At 30.3% G+C, this 15,818-nt stretch overlaps 2 protein-coding genes across 3 annotated transcripts; both read left to right on the top strand.

Annotated features, from left to right (window-relative positions):
- Window positions 1–4,102: 4,102 nt before the first annotated feature.
- Window positions 4,103–5,292, top strand: LOC8267007. The gene is made up of 2 exons (XM_002527405.4): window positions 4,103–4,774; window positions 4,864–5,292. The coding sequence occupies exons 1-2, from the start codon at window positions 4,369–4,371 to the stop codon at window positions 5,055–5,057; spliced, it is 600 nt and encodes a 199-aa protein (XP_002527451.2). The 5' UTR covers window positions 4,103–4,368; the 3' UTR covers window positions 5,058–5,292.
- A 5,231-nt stretch (window positions 5,293–10,523) lies between these two features.
- On the top strand, window positions 10,524–14,178 carry LOC8267006 (histone deacetylase HDT1). 2 transcript variants are annotated; one of them, XM_002527403.3, is made up of 10 exons: window positions 10,524–10,692; window positions 11,425–11,495; window positions 11,593–11,813; window positions 12,212–12,222; window positions 12,306–12,356; window positions 12,445–12,647; window positions 13,010–13,081; window positions 13,167–13,257; window positions 13,695–13,833; window positions 13,926–14,178. In XM_002527403.3, the coding sequence occupies exons 1-10, from the start codon at window positions 10,680–10,682 to the stop codon at window positions 13,984–13,986; spliced, it is 933 nt and encodes a 310-aa protein (XP_002527449.2). In that variant the 5' UTR covers window positions 10,524–10,679; the 3' UTR covers window positions 13,987–14,178. The 2 variants fall into 2 exon arrangements, with proteins under 2 accessions (XP_002527449.2, XP_015579848.2); XM_015724362.2 differs by having other exon boundaries at window positions 13,698–13,833.
- Window positions 14,179–15,818: the final 1,640 nt, after the last annotated feature.

Consider the following 15,818-nt stretch of genomic DNA (forward strand, 5'->3'; position numbering starts at 1 on the left):
TTTATTTATAAGACTAAGTATTAAATTCTAGAAACAATTTTAATACTCATACCTTCATTAAGTTATAATCTCCTTATAGTCATAAATTTTATTTAGTTTCAAATAAATGACTATAAAAATACTTTATTGTATATATTAAGATATTTAAATAAACATCTTTGATTAAATTAAATCCATGGTCATATAATTAGACCCATTAAATTAAATAAAGTTTTCATGAAATAATTAATTGATGCTAAGAAATCTCAAAAGCTTTGAGAATGCTTGAGGAATATAATTCCACATGGAAAAAATACAAAAAATAAAAATAAAAGTCCTGTAAGTGGATGCTAGTAGAATCTTCTGCACTTATATATCACTCCATTTCTTTATATTTTTCCATTCTTCAATCTCCTTCTATTATATGCAGAAAAGAATAATGGAATGTTTAGTTGGAAGGAAAAGTAGGAGGATGAAAGAAAAGATAATGAAGGAGAGGGAAAGGTTGGGGAGGAGAATTCATTTCCATTGTTTGGTTAAAGGGACAGGGAAGGATGGAAAAGTCACCATCTATCTCTCCATGGGATCCATAGAAACTTACTCCTTCTAAATTGGAAGAAGGATTGGATGGAATGGAACCCATTAGTAAATACTTACTTACATTTTACTTTTTATGATTTTTGAATTACAATTGTCTTTTGGTTTAATCCATTATGTCTCTCTTTCACTTACTACAATTAATACAAAAAATAAAAATCTCAAAATTTATTTTCTTCGCCTCTGTTCATTATGTTTTATTTAAAAAAAAATATTAAATATCTAATTTTAATTTATACTAACTCTTTTTTATATTATAAAAATAATATTTTTATAAAATTATATGAAGTATGATAGACATTATTATTCCATGAAGTAAAATACTATCTCAAGAGTTTTAATACAACTATATATTTAAAAGTTTCAATTTAAAATATTTAATTAAATTATAATAAATTTTTATCATTAAATTCTTATCTTATCTATCCTTTCTAACTAAAAAACAGCCTAAAAGGTAGGAATAGTAGGCCAACCCATAATACTGTTCAATTGCCCACTTGGCCATATATATGACCACCACCAGCAACCAGTAAGTACTCCAAAATGGACTCAAGTAGGCAGCCGAACCGAACACACACAGAGAGAGAGAGAGAGAGAAGGGTCAAGGGACTACTAGAACTTCAATGAGTATTTGTATGGTAGCTAGGAACCCACCTGCACCAGTTAGGTCTTGACCTTACTCTTTAGGTGCTTTTGTCTTTTTTCTAGGGATCTTTATGTATTTGATTCTTCTAATAGCTAACCAATTGGACCTGAAGATGTTGCCTGCACCAGATGCATTTTGGTATTCCCCTATACCATGTGATCCCTATACATAAATTTTGTGGAGTACAAATTGATAACAATCACTAGAGTATAGAGAAAATAATTTGAATACTTGCTAGTCTTGATAAATAATTTATTCTGCTTAAATAAATCATTATAGTTTGGTAACTAATAATCAACAATATTGGAGATAATCTTTTTTATATTTTTTTCTCTTGTATTTTTAAATGAAAAATTAAGTCACATTTATAATTTATTTTAATATATAGTTTCAGTCAACAAAATGATCAGGTCCAGAGAATTTAGTTTCAGAGAGCAATCAGCAAGGTTAATGGATGAGGTGTCCTAGGACTTCACACCAATTATCATTTAGTTTCTTAGAGTAATTTTGTATTATATTTGGTTGTAAACATTCATTTTATCCACAAATTTAACAATAAATTAATTTTATTTTAGAATCTCATCATAATTTAGTCTTTAATATTTAAATTTGAATTTCATCAATCCCGTAATTTTCGAATTATATCAATTCGGTTCATAATAGTCAGGTTATCAATAAACTTCATTATAACCTTTTATTTTAAATGTAGTCACATATATGCCATCTTTGTCACAGACTGAAAGATGATTAAGATGATGACTACTCTACTTAAATATATAATGTTGTCAAGAAAAACATAAAATTTGATTCATTATTTTTTTTTATTATCTAAAACTTATCAAATATAAGCAAAATCATTTGGGAGATATCTCAATCCGTATGATCCTTATCCATTAAAGGGGGAAAACATAAACATTTACAAAATTATGCTTCATTGGTGATAGGAATCATTTCTCAAACTCAATTTATATTTTCAAGACAAAGCCGACTATTTTATTATTAATAAATTTGATAGATTTAAAAATTATTAAATATTTAAGTTATTGATTTATTAGATTTAATTATTTTAAAAAATAAAGTAGTTTCTGAAAAATTAATAATTAATAAAAATTATAAGTTTATTAAATATTAATTAAAAAAAATCTACTGAATTTATTAATTTATTATCCCATTTGCTTCCAATTTAGACTAAACTCTTAACACAAAACTTCGTAACTTTGGTCACTAACTGGATCGTCAGTCGTGACTATATCATATACTTTTCAGCTTACTATATTAATTGCTTGAATATTCCAAGCAATCCAAAGTTGTCGCCATTTCCAAGATTCTTTATTGGCTGTAAGTTTTAATCGCTAAATTTACTACTGATGCATGGATCAAAGTAAGATTCAGAATATAAAAATTCTATTGCTTGTATATTATTATAATAATAAAAAATAATAGTTCTAATTTTCTATAAGAAATAAATAAAAATAAATAAATTCTAAACTCTTATTAATATTTTATATAAATGACTAGAAAAATTTTGTATTTCTCTAATTCTCACAAATAAAATACTGTGACCGGACCGAATAAAATAAAACAATAATGACATTAACAGATTTTAACTCGTACAGTGACAAACAGCATTCGTTCATTATTGCTAAAACGCTGCTAAGTGTGACGTCTGGGATACCTCTAAATAAGAAGATGGATATGATATCCCTAATTGGCCCACAACTCTTCTCGTCCTCACTTCACGCACGCAACCAACGAGCTTCCTCTCCCAATGAACCACACATACATTGTTGTTCCTGAACCTGCACACAGGACCACTTGCTTCCTGCCACGTCCTATAATCTGGATATTCTTTCTATATCTTTTCACTTTTTTAAATTGCTTTTTTTTTTTTTTAAGGAGTCTTAAAGTGCTTTTTTAAGCAATTCCTTTTTCAAACGAAGGATGACTGAATAAATGTTCGTTATATACATATTTAAATATTGGAACCTGATTCAATGAATTTAATGTACTATTGTTTTAATGATTTAACATGCATTTCTGTATTTAAAATGTTTAAGAATATAAGTCAAAAGAATTAAAATATTTTATGCATTTAGAGAAAGATAATTTCTCATTTTTCATTTTCAAAGTGCTATTAATATTATAATTAAAATTTAAAAAAATAAAAAAATTCTTTCATAGATTATTTTAATAATAAATTATTTTTCATAAAACAAACGAAAATTTTTTCACTTTGTGAAAATTTAGATAATATTAAGTAAAATAGTAAAGTAAATTTCATAAAACTAAGATTTTTTTATTTTTAAAAATAATTAGTGAATCTAATTTTATTTTTAAAAATAAATATTGAGTCTAATATATTGTTATATAATTTTTTATTAATTTATTATATAAAAAATAAATAAAATAAATATCATAGTGGTAATTATACAATTCTCCGTAAAAAAAAAAAAGGAGGAAATTGGCACGTACACGTGCGGAACACGTGACGCAAAACCTCCAAGGACCCGCCGCCATTCAAAGCAATAATCTAATAATATGACGTTTTCACCGTTTCGCTTCGCGCACCAGCAAAAGCAACAACCCAAACCGAAACTCTGGAAGCCACTCCATACCCATTTACCACGTGTCCCTCTCCGACCACCTAAACCTAAGCATCTTCTTACCACGTCACTATTCCCCCGCGTATTTTAGCACTAACCCGTGTTAACTGAAACTCCCCGCCACTAACCCATAGCCAACCGTCAATATCCGGTCATTCACAGTCGCTGTTGACTGGTAAAAGACTTCACGCTTCCTCTCAGTACGACCTGCTATAGCCGGTTTCTTATCCCGCGCCCTTACCTTCCTTTCTCTCCATATAAACCCAGACTTTCTTTGCTTCAGTTTCAGTTTTATAACTTCCACTTCCTTTACTCTCTTTACTATTAGCATTTGTTTTTCCTTCTATGTAAAATTGTGGCACCCAGGTTTTATGGTCTCTACTGGTAACCGGAAACCTGAGAGCCTCCTTAGCTCATCCCCTGCTCTCGGTTTCCCTCGCCTCCGCTTCTTCCGTTACCGCCGTTTGCGGTAACCGGTCTCCGCTCACCAAAAAGAAAAAAAGAGGAAAAGAAGCAATACTATTTTAGTTACTAATATACACTATGCCTACAACACCAAAGATTAGTAACCGTAGAGGACAGGAACCGGAGAAGAGTAGTCGTAAAAACAGGTTAAAAGAAAAGGCGTCGTCATTTCATGGAAGAATACCTGTTGAAGCGCCGGAAGCGAGGATCCGGCGGCCAAATACGCTACCGGACTTGCTCGGAGGACGGAGCTTGTCTGCTGGAGGAGCTTCCATGGAAGCGAGACCGAAGTTAACGAAGCTGCTACTTAACGTGACGGTTCAAGGAAGTGTTGGCGCCGTACAGGTTTTGATGTCGCCGGAATCTACCGTCAGCGATTTGATTGCGGCTACCATCCGGCAGTACACGAAGGAATGTCGCCGTCCGATACTTGCGGTTGATCCTGCAAAATTTGATCTTCATTACTCGCAGTTCAGCTTAGAAAGTAAGCCATCGTGATTTTGTAATTCTTTTTTTTTTCCCTTTATGAACGATACGTGTACGTTGGAGACTGATCGAGTTTTTGATGTTCAGGTTTGGACAGAGAGGAGAACTTAATGGCGCTAGGATCGAGGAACTTTTTCCTTTGCGCAAAAACAGCGGCGGTGGACGGCGCAAGTTGCTCGACTGGAACGACATCGTCGCAGTCATCTTGTTCAAATGAAGTTGAGAAGGCCGTTAAGAGTGCAGGTTCTCCTTGGTTAAAATTTATGGATTTCTTGCTGTAATTCACTAGCAGCAAGAACATGCTTTGTAGAAAGATAAAAAAGGTCTCGAGTATTATTAATGTCTTGGTTAATTAAAGCCAAAGATTGTGGATGCAGAATTAGAATTTGTAATATTTTGTTGTAATCTTAGGTTATTTAAATTCAGTGGAGAAGATTTGTTTGCATATCTCTCCTTGTTTTTGAATTCCTTCAATCAAATATATAAAATTGCTGGAAATTTGTACAGCTTTGGTTAGATCTATTTTGTTGCCTGCTTAATTGGTTCTTCCATTATCATTAGAGTCTTCCTTTTATCGGAGGTGATGGATTATATAATAATTTTCAATTAAAATTATATTCCAGATTTAGTGAAAAAAATAACTAAATTGGTCAAAATGTATATAAAAAAAGCTAAAAATGATAAATTATTAATAGATGATAAATAAAAAGATTAGTGTCCTCTAAATTATTAGAAGTGGAATCCTGGATTAGGATTCTCATATTTCAGTGCTATGTGCTTTTTTGTAATCTTTTTTGTTTGTATCTTTTCATTTCTTCATTTATGCAAATATGGAGTTTCATTGAATAAATTAATTGTGGAAGGACAATCATTTGCAGAGATAGGCTGCAACTACTATAATAATGCCGACTACTTTTATTATTGTTATTATTAAATCAGATTATATTCTGATCTTAAGCTTATCAAGATCGTATTTTTTGCATGCAAAAAACATGTTATACAATTTAATCACACAATTTGATGGGTATTTCAAAATTCCTCTTCTAATCACTGTAATTAGAGTTTCACAATTTGATGGGTCATTTTGCATGTCACATTCTCTTATAAAGTGGCAAAAAATGAAATGCTAAAATAAAAAAGAAAAAAGAAAATGAGAGTTGATCATATTGAAAATGGCAGTGTCTACTGTTTATTGACACGAGGCTTTGTCGCTATTTCACTAAGGTCATACGGAGAAAAATGGGATTTAGGATGATAACGAAAATGAATTTTGACATTAAAATGAAAAAGAAAAGCATAAGAAAGAATGTGTATCATCAATAAATCAAATCAAATGTAATTTGATTTTTAAACTTTATTAATACAGACTATGTTAGTTGATTATAATCGACGGCCAATATAAAAAGGAATAAACAAACGAACAAGAACAATTTTGAGTGGGGGCATGAAAGTATTTGAGCAATAATAATTCACAAGCAAGTGGCTCTGGTATGCCTGCAAGCCCTGCCAAAATGCGAAATTTCCTGCATAACAACAATAATGCAACATAAATCCTTGGGAATGGAAGAACCAAAGCCATATAAATATAATATTTTTATCCAAGTTTATCCATTGATTTTTCTTTTTTTCTTTTTTTACCATATTTTTTTAAAATGTAATATTAAAAAAATTAATTAGAGCCATACCTATTTATTTTGTAACAGATCTGCTGCATAATTAATACATCAAGCAAAACCTTTTTTTCTTTTAATATTGATGATAAGTAATCTCTTTCAATCAAGCTCTAATTGTTCTTACAAATAAAATAATTCATGCCCTGATCTGTATTAATTCTAATTTTATTTTTCAATTAAAATGATCCAAATGAACGAGTTTATTTCCTATTTTATCAATTACATTTTTTTAGAAAAAGAGATAAACTATATGAAAGGTTAAAATATAAAAACGAAAAACTAAATTTTTAAATTAAAATATATAAAAGCCAAATTAAAGCGAACACTAGCCACCATCAAAATAAATTAGTCTCTAAATCAAATTGAATTGAATAATTATTCGGAAGGAAACCGATAATAAATTTATAAAAAGTAAGGAAGAAAAACCTATTTCATTTGCTATTCCTAAAAACATGATAAACTCAAGTGGGTTTGTGTTTTGGGAAACGTTATTTTTCATATAATGAAGTATAGCATTAGGTCTCTATTTTACCAAAACATAAGACTTTAGGGGAAATGGAACCGCTCGCTCATTAGCCTTATTAGATATAAGATAAGATGCCTTCCTTTTTTAATGATAATTGCGTCTCACCTATTAGTTCTTTCCATTCAGTGTACCTTATTAATTGCATAATCTGTGCTTAATCTAAATCTCGGTCGAAAAAAAAATTAAGACAATAATAATACACCATAATCTCCATAAATTACATCCAACAAAAATAATTTGGATCACATTTTATAATTTTACAATTCTAAAATGGAAACTGTTGTTTGTGTAATTTACTGTATTATGGTCTTTGTTTCATTAAATAGAGTTATTGTTTGATTAAAATATGTATAAAATTAGATAGTATAATACATTAATAATAATAGACTATAGATATATTATCCTTTGAATATTTTAAATTATTTTTGATACGACTAAGCTAACAGAATTTTTCAAACGATTAGAAAAAGCTAAACCAAATATTAGTAATAAAATAAGCTCAGCATTTCTTTTAAAATAGTTTCGATTCGAGATAGTCGTAATTTTGGGCCGACACATAAATTAATTCAAGAATATTATAATTTGGAAAAGAGTATGAATTTTTCTTTTTTTTTTCATGACCAGTAATTTAAGATAAAAGTCTGATTCAATTTATTTTCGGATCAATTTGCTTTACATTTAGTAGTATTTTATAGCCCCTATCTTTTAATTAAATGCAATGGACTGATTTCTTTCGAAATCACATCTTCGATTCTCTCATGCTAATGTTTAATATGAAGAATCTTATTTTACAGTCTTTATTCTTAAAAAATTTAATTATAATATAAAAAGATTTCGTCATTTGAATTTATTTTTTGAAATAATATTTCAAGTTGTTGATCGTTTTTTCGAATTGAATGTAAATGTACCATTTGAATTCGAGTTTACAACTTTAGAATTTTGAAATCTCCCTCTCACCATTGAACCGATTGACAAATATACGTAAGGCATTTTTTGGCTTTTTGTTAACTAATATATTTACAACATATTTCATGACTGTTTTTACTTCACTTCATCCGTTTCTATTGTTAATGAAAAAACTGCCCTTCATCATCTAATTCATCTAATTCTCTCTTTTTTTTAGAATACTTCATCATTGATCATTAACAAATTGAAGTTAATATCATAACAAAAGTTAGCCACCTCACCTTTTTCTTTATTCTTTATTAAGTTTCACTTTTTTGACCGATCGCTATTGAAACTTATTTGACCGATTGCTGTTTTTAGATTGGTGATGATTTTTTTCTTATTTTATATTAATTAATTTTAATAAATAAATATTAATATTTTTTTTTAGATTTTATGATCTTCCATACGTGGATATTGAATTTTCCTTCTACAAGAGTTTTATGCTTAATTATGGGGCATTGAATTCTCCATCTATAAGAGCGATGATGATCGATCTAAATTGTATATAGATATTTAAGGGTATTTTAGAGCGTTAATGATTTGTTTCTATATATAATATGGTATAAAGATGTGTTTTACCTCACTTTAGTTTTTTCTTGTCTAAATTCAAGAAATAATGCAAAAAAGGATAATTTGAGTTTAAAACGCACTAATGGGCGTAATTGGACTGTGGCTATTAAAGGCTCGAGAATCAGACCCGTGGGCTATTAATAGTTTGGGCCTAGCTTAATTCATTAAGGCCCAAAAAGCGGAGTTTAAGTAATTATTATGTAATTAGTTGATAATTATCATTTGAGTTGTTTAGTTTGTTTAGGACAATAAGGGATAAACTATAGGAGTTGTGTGTGGAGAAAATAACTCTAGAGAAAGGAATCTCTACAAGAAGTAGTGGTGAATTAGAATAGGGAGTTTTCTTTGGCTACTAGGTCTCCGGGAAGAAGGATTCTATTATTCTCGGCAGAAAATTATGGAGTTGATCATCTTTGGCATCTTGCTAGCTTGTGTTGCATCATTCTTTGAAAAATCAGAGAAGCTTTTCGAAGACGTGGAGAAAGAAGACTAATCTTCCTTATTCCTTGAAGAGCCTTTGAACTTTGAGTGAGTTTTAATTTTGTGTTTTATGAATTACAATAATCATTAGATTAAGTATGTTAGACTAAGTTCCATAAGTGTTTAGTTTGGCTTTTTACTTATGTATGAACCTTATATATTTTGAGTTTAATGAATGATTTTTTTTTCTTCATATGTTCATTAGTTTCATCTATTATTATTGATTGACCATCATATCAATTTAGTAGTAATATGTGTCATGAAAATCTTGAGGTTAAAAGTATTAGAGACATCATCTTTACTTTAATCTATATTGGTTAAGAGACCTAAGTTGCATCATTAGCTTGAGTAACTTAGAAAAAATGTACATCATCATCTCATTTGTTAAATTAGGGCTTAAGGGAATTAAGGGGATTACTAAGTAAAAGCTAGACTAAATGCTATTTTATCATATAGTTCATATTAATAATTCTAGTTGCATATTTACTTTCTGGTTATTTAATTTCTTTTATTAAACTAAGATCACTATCAAAACATCAACTTAGTGTTTATATTTACTTTTCAGTAATTTGTGTGATAATTGATCTTTATAATATATGCTCTATAATTCATTATGAGATCGACTTCGTGGTGAGCTTATCCGAACTACCATTCGGTTCGTACACTTGCAAGTACTTATTTAGACACATCAGATGATAAGAAAAAAAAAAGATTCAATATGACTTTTAAACAACCGAATTTGTCAAAAGACACTTATAAAAACGATATGTATCTTAATTCCACTTAGTAAAGCGTCTTATCGCAGAAATATAATTTACTATTCCGTAAACACGATTAATAATTTCCAGTAATATACATTTTAACATTTTATATTTATATTTATTTATTATATTAAAATATATTTATTTATTATAATTAATAAAAATCTATAATTCTTCTAAAAAGTTTAACGAAATAGAGTTTATAAAGGTAAATTTATTGGGTTCATGAAATAGTTAATTGGAGCCAAAGTGGAATGTGATTGTTTTTGGTTCATAAAAAAAGAAATTTTAAAATTGAAATGAGATTTTCTATGAATAAGAATTATTTATTTATTCAGTATAATTTTTATGAAAATTAAAATCAAATCAATTATAAAATTATTAAGTAAATAAAATATACACAGTATTTAAAATTATGAATAAAATATATACATTACAAATTAATTGATTGTCGATATTATATAATAAAATAAACAATTAAATTTCCACTTCTTTATTTCAATCAATCGGCTTATTAAATTCACATTTTGTTTCTAATTACCTTTTATTAGGATTTTCCTTTTGATTCTGATTTTGGATTCAAACCAAAAGTTGGCTCTTTGTATGAATCTAATTACCAAAAAAAAAGAAAAACAGAATGGGCCGACAAAGGGTTCAACCACAGACAAACCATGAAAGAAACTAACATAATAAAAGTATTTCTTAAATAGGAATATACGAAAACAGGGCCTCGAAAAAGGGCCCAAAACCAGCTCAAGCTTTAGCCCTCTGGCGCTTTTTAAAGGAAGAAAAACCCTAGAGACAACACAAGCTCACAAATTATAAATTCCCTCTTAAACCCTCCTCTGTTCCGCCTCTTTCACTCTCATTACTTCTCTCCCTCTCCAACACTCTAACTAAACCCTAACCCTCTCTCCGTCTCTATCGCCTTCTCTATTTTCATTCATGGAGTTTTGGGGTTAGTCAGCCTGCCCTCTCCTTTCTGCTTCTCAAAAGTTTTTGTTTTGTTTTACGAGTTCATTATCTGTTTCTTTGTTTCTTTGGTTCTGTATTGTTTTAGGAACTTGCTATTTATTTTTTCATGTCATTGTTGATTTTTATGGGAACTAAAGCATTGAGTATATGTTTTCTTTCTCTTGTAATCTATAGCAACATGGTGCTTAGCAGTTCATTTTCTAATAATTTGATTACATGGTTTTTTTGTAAATATATTTCAATTATATCACTTTCTTGCTTTGGGTTGTGAATTTATGAATAGGAAACTGTAATTATTTGTGTGTTATGGTGGTTTTATGCTTTAAAGTAAGAAGCGGTTTATTTGTTTACTTGTAGTATTGAAGTTTGAGCCTTCTATAGGAAAGTTCTTTTTTCCCTTCACTTTATCTATATGAAGATAAACAGCTTTTTATTTGCTCATCTTTTTACTGAGGTAACTTGCTAAAGGATTGGCTTCTATTCCTATTTGTTTCACTGTTATTTTTTGATTTCATAAATGGTTTCAGTAATGATTTTATGTGATTTATTTTGATTCATGGTCTTTGTATTGTGTCTTATGAATCCAATTTGCTTCATATATTTGTGTTTTGTCAAAGTTATTTATTGAGATGTTACATTTTTTGCATCGTCCAATTTCTCTTAATTTAATGTGCCTTAGTTTTTCGATAACTTAATCTTTCCTTCATTGTACTAGGTGTTGAAATTAAGGCTGGGGAAACTCTTAAAGTGGAACCTAATCCTGAAAGTCTCATCCATCTTTCTCAGGTTAGATTCATTATAAAGTTGAAATCCAATTTTAATGTATTGGGATTAATGAAACATAATGTGCTTGCTGAATAATTTGAAATATTTGGTTATTCAGGCGGCTTTAGGTGAGTCAAAGAAAGAGAAGGGAAATGAATCAGTGCCCCTTTATGTGAAAGTTGACAACAAGAAGATTATATTGGGGACTCTTTCTCAAGAAAACTTCCCACAGATAGCTTTCGATATAGTTTTTGAAAAAGAGGTTGAGCTATCTCATAACTGGAAGAATGGGAGTGTCTATTTAAGTGGTTATCAAACTCCTCTACCAGAGGAAGATGAATATCCTTCATTTGCTGCTATTTTCTGCTTCTTTCCTTTATTGCTTTTCTACGCCCTTTAAAACAAATGTGTTTGTTGGAAGATGATTCTATTTACCCTTAGAGCTTCTGGCTTTGCACTCTTGTTGTATTTTGACTATATATGCTGTGTTTTAAAAGAACTTAGTGTTAGTTCTTCTGTTTTTTTCTCCCTCCATTTAAGCTTAATGTGTGTCTCTGATGTTAACATTAGGCCCTTGCACTTAGATGCTACTTTTACAATAATTAGGCTAAAAAGATTTCTCTTATTTAACAATTAGATTTCCTCTCTGGTTATGATGCTAGCTTCATGCAATAAATGGTTATCATTTTTCCTTGACTGTTGGCTGTCGGCTGTTGCCCTTCTATTTCTGGGACCACTATGTTTTCTGGTGAGTGCTATAATTAAAGTTGCCTTTTGTTCCAATGTTGAACTTTCTCCTTGAAAATTTGCTGATGCGTTTGATTTATGCAGAGGAGGAATCAGATGATGAAGAGCCACTTCCACTGGTCAATGCTGACAATGGTATTCTATTTCTTTGTGCTGAAATTCAGACATGTGTTGATTGCATATTATCTTCCGTCCTTTTTCTTAAATTTGAAGATTGTTTCAGGTGGAGTTCAGCTAGCGGGAACTCAAAAGGCTGCAGCTAAGTCTAATATTGCCAAACCCGAGTCTTCCACAAAACAAAAGGCTAAGCCTGTACAACCAAGCAAAGCTGAGGAAGCCTCTGACGATGACGATGAATCTGATGATGATGATGATGATGAGGATGATGATGAAGATGAATCTGATGATGAGGATGAGTCTGAAGAGGTAACTTCTAGTATAAGTTTCTTAAATGTCATTTTTTTTTGTATATTTGAGCATGTGTTAGAAACTGCACTTAGTTTCTTTTGTTCAAGGAAGTTGACTGGCATACACGTTATTAATTAGGAAATGCACTTTTATGTAATATTCTTTATTAGAATTGATTTTAGTTTGATTCACTCTTGGGTAATCACCTTTATTCTGTTCCCTCAATTTAATTCCTTCCTATAGCTCTTTATGATGGTGTTCTTTATCTTTTTAATTTATTTTACTTTTTATTTCCCCTCCACCATTTCCCCAAATGATCACCATAATCCCCTCTTCAACCTTAGAATTGATTTTTGACTTCTTTCTTCTTGTCTGTGCAGGGAATGTCTGTTGATGAAGATTCAGATGATGAAGGTGATTCTGAGAGTGAGGATGAGGAGACACCAAAGAAGGTATCAATTTTATTATCACAGTTGGTATGAACTGTAATTGTGGTTGTTCCATAAAAATAATCAATTTTTATATTACATTTCAAAGGCTGATAAAGGCAAGAAGAGACAAAATGACTCTGCTGTAAAGACACCAGTGTCCTCAAAGAAGGCAAAACTAATCACACCTCAAAAGACAGGTATTTTAATTCTGTTATTCCCTTCATATTATTTTGCTATTTGGAATCTGTTTTATGTATTTAACCATGAGATAATTGTTGATATATAACGAGTTGAATTGCCACTCATATTATCCATCAACTTATAAATGCATTTGTAAGTGCATGTTGGTCTTTTAATATCTGGTGTTGTTTTGTTTGGCATGAATTGCTATTGAATTTCTTAGTTTTACTGTTAAGTCTTACTTTCTCATGTTTGAATTCGGAAAGTGATGCTGTTTTTTCATCTGCACAAAATACCTGCAAAGATTTCGTAATCACCAAACTGTAATCCTTCCTTGATCATTTACTTGTTTATGAACTTTGTCTGTACTTGTGTTCTGTCGTCTTCTTTCTTTACATTATGTCCCAGAATCTTGTTAGTTTTCTGACGTTTACTTCTGGTTCTTTCTATCCAGCAGATGGTAAGAAAGGTGGGCATACTGCTACCCCCCATCCTGCCAAGGGTGCAAAAGCTTCTGCCAATGGCAACACTCCTAAACCTCAGACCCAGACTCCAAAATCTGGCGGCAAGTTTTCTTGCAACTCTTGTGAAAGGTAGAGAGGTTTTATACGAGTTAAGAAGTTACTCTTATGCAGTTTAAATGAATAGAGTATCTCTTAACTGTTTGCTGCCCCATGGATGATAGGTCATTCGGCTCAGATGCTGCTTTGCAGTCTCACTCAAAAGCTAAACATAGCAGCAAGTGAATGGGTTGAATTTGAGAGGGAACTATCAAGATTTTGTTAGGTACGGCATCGGGAATGAGAGGCTTATTATATTTTGTAATTTCAGTTATGGATTGGATGTAACATTTTGGAGATTTGCTTCTGTTCCGGATATTACATATTTTTTCTCATATTCTTATATTAGCTCTAATTCAATTTTCTGTTTCACCCAAATTCAATCTCATATTTTACCATCCTTATTATTTCTTGCATCATGTTCTTACAATATGTATTATGAAATTCAGTGCTTCTTGACTTAAATTGCACATGCAATATTAAAGAATCATACTGCATATGCAAGAAATTATGGAAATTTGCCACACTGCTTTGCTAAAATTATCACCATTAACTTCACGAAATGCTGCAAATCTTGCAATAAAGAAATTGATCTGCACATCTCCACTGCATTCTGCCACCAATTAGTCCCTGGCTGCTGCATTCTTTAAAAAGGTGGGTATATAAAAATACTTGGAAAGTTCCTGTTTCAAAAAAAATGTCTCGAAAATGGAAATGATGTTGGTGTGTGTGCTCTGTGGGCATGTCCTGGAAATAGTTTCCTTTCAAAAATAATATAGTGGATCTGCCAAAGACCATTCTTAAATTATTATGTACCCATTAAATTAAAATTAGAATTCTGAAGTAGTGTGATGGACTTGGTTTTATTTGCTTTTGTTGTAATTCTTGTGATTTTTAGTGCCTCTTTGGCGATTTTCTTATACAGTAAAGCACTTCTATGGTCACACTCTTGAAATTAAATTAATTTTGTCGGTTATAACTCAGTAGAAATGTAATTAAGAAAGTATTTATTTTGCCTTGAGAAGTATAATTGTAAAAGTATACACTACTGTTATATAACTAACTAATAAAATGCCAAAACTGAAGTACTTATGTCTAAAAAAATAAATATAATTTTTAAAAAATTATTATATTGAGATGAGAAAAGATATATATATATATATATAATAAAGCGTTTATAATAGCAAGTTAGTAAATACACTCATATCAATCTAAAAATTTATACATTATTTTAGACTTTTAATATAAAAATTAATATTATATATATATATATATATATATATATATATATATATATATATATATATAAATTTGATCAAACACGTGTTGTTTCATTTATTAATTATAATATTTTTATTGGTTGATATATTTATTTAAATAATATCGATTAATAAATGAATCTTAACTATTCTATTCGAATTTCAATACATTATATGACAAAGAATACTAAATAATAGTAAAACATTCTAAAAAAATGAAAAGTCTCTGAACTAATCCGTGCGAAGTTTTGAGGTGCACTCGTCAAGAAATTGCAGCATATTAGAGTCACAAACTTCCTCCGTTGCTGCATTATAACAGCAGCCAAATTGGGATTCTTCAATTCCATACCACAAGTGTTTTGCATTGCAAAAGAATGTTCCTTCGTCAGGATCAAATCCAAAGTAATCTCTATCCCAGAAATTAGGCAAGTACCAAACTGTCAAATCTTGCTTACTATTGTACACATAGCTGAAGTACTCACCTCCAATTAGATAATAAGGTCCCATCGAAAGAGAAAAATTCTTGATATAAATAACCTTATCTTCCATAAATTTCTTCAGGAAAGGAAACTTCACCTTGAAATCAATGCTTTTCCAGAAAAACCCAAAGAACTCAGGACAAACTTGCCAGAAACCTGCTTCAATGGACATCCTGGAAATATTGCAATATTGGAACTGAACTAAAGAATATGCCTGAGAAAGATAATTCAAAAATAGATTAACATCTCCCTCACAGAAGCGAAATAAAAGCTCTGTAGA

This window comes from Ricinus communis, chromosome 8 (genome assembly GCF_019578655.1).
Source record: "Ricinus communis isolate WT05 ecotype wild-type chromosome 8, ASM1957865v1, whole genome shotgun sequence".
NCBI lineage: Eukaryota > Viridiplantae > Streptophyta > Magnoliopsida > Malpighiales > Euphorbiaceae > Ricinus > Ricinus communis.